At 41.1% G+C, this 1421-nt stretch overlaps 1 protein-coding gene across 1 annotated transcript; it reads right to left on the reverse strand.

The window, feature by feature from the left end:
• Positions 1-96: 96 nt before the first annotated feature.
• LOC121963284 (gasdermin-E-like) lies at positions 97-1122 on the reverse strand (the record flags this gene model as incomplete). Its single annotated transcript, XM_042513593.1, has 3 exons — positions 906-1122; positions 617-809; positions 97-271 (listed from the first exon to the last, which is right to left on the reverse strand). Coding segments are annotated over exons 1-3 (573 nt in total), but the record flags the coding sequence as incomplete, so codon positions are not given.
• Between the last annotated feature and the right edge of the window lie 299 nt (positions 1123-1421).

The following is a 1421-nucleotide window of genomic DNA, read 5'->3' on the forward strand; positions in this document are numbered from 1 at the left end:
TTTTTTTGACAGAAATCAAGCCAATTTGCTCAGGTTTCAAAGGGTTAAATTACAACCATTAATCTACTATAAGAATGAGTTTCTCTGATATTGTACCTTTGGGCTCTTGGGCCCACAGAGGCTCAGTCCTCCTCCACACTGTCCTCCCTGCTGCACCTCCTCTATGACCCAACAGGGCTGCGTAGTCACAATACGCTCCTTCACGACACCAAACACCTGTCTGTGCTTCTCTTTTGTCTGCTGGACCAGACAATGGGACATGTCCAGGACCCTGACACATTGAATCAAAGAAACATAATTTTAATATTTAACAGGGAATATTCTTGGAAATATGACATTTACACAGAAATGGAATTCTTGAAACTCTTGACTTAACCTGACTAGAATTTCAAAATAAAACCATTCTGAACCAAACATGCAATTTCCTTGTCAGTGTTAATATTCTACCCAACCTGCTGTTTCGTCTTCCAACTTTATAGCTGGGCAAAGATCATTCCTGCTGTTTACAGATCTTTAACATACTGCCTGTCAGATGTCTTATACAATGTTTTTCTTTCACGCTGACCCTATTTAACGCCACCAGACAGGAAAGTAGAAACAGGTAGGGGGAATTAACCTGTCTTTGGAGTCTCGCAGCAGCTTCTGCACATCCACTTCCTCTTTCTTCAGACTGCCAAATAATGATTGGAGTCTGGAAGAATCTTTACCCTCCAGGCTCGCATTTGAGTGGACAAAACTTGCATCCACTTTCCCCTGGATGTTTTCACCATAAGTGCCATTGTATTTGATGAAGTCTATCTCTATAACACCTGTACACAGGGTTTGCAGAGGTGTTTAGGTTTTCTGTGGTATTAAACAATAAATTGATAACACAGTATAATAGTGTGGATTGATGTGATGTTTACCGGGCTTTATAGGTGTGTCTCCTGTTAGTAGATCATTGAGGTTGAAATCAGTGGGAATATACTTGGGCTTCTGCCAGACCCAAAAACGCTTGCGCTTCACCACCACTGTCAGAAGAGCAATGGTGTCATTCAAGCTGGAAACTGGGATCAGCAAGCCTCCACGATCCACCTCCTCCACAAAGTTTCTGGTGGCTGTGGCAAACATCTCCTAACTGATCAAACCTGTGAGGATGATAATGAAGTGAAGTCAAACACAAAGAGAAAGAGTGAGGACTCGTTTACTAAATAGTCTCTAGAAAAAAGTACCAGTCAAGTGAGCCCCTTTTTAGGCTATAAACTTGTGTTGTTGCTGGTTCAACAATCGCTCCAATATCCGTTTGTTTTTGATATTTAAAAAAGTCCCCACAGCAGTTCTACACATCCTGACACTATCTGTCCTTTTAAAGCTTATCAAGCAAAACAAAAAAGTAATATCCAGTGACAATCATGTCTACACATTGAGAAGTAACATGCTAG

Source organism: Plectropomus leopardus, unplaced genomic scaffold (assembly GCF_008729295.1).
Source record: "Plectropomus leopardus isolate mb unplaced genomic scaffold, YSFRI_Pleo_2.0 unplaced_scaffold10716, whole genome shotgun sequence".
Taxonomy (NCBI): Eukaryota; Metazoa; Chordata; class Actinopteri; order Perciformes; family Serranidae; genus Plectropomus; species Plectropomus leopardus.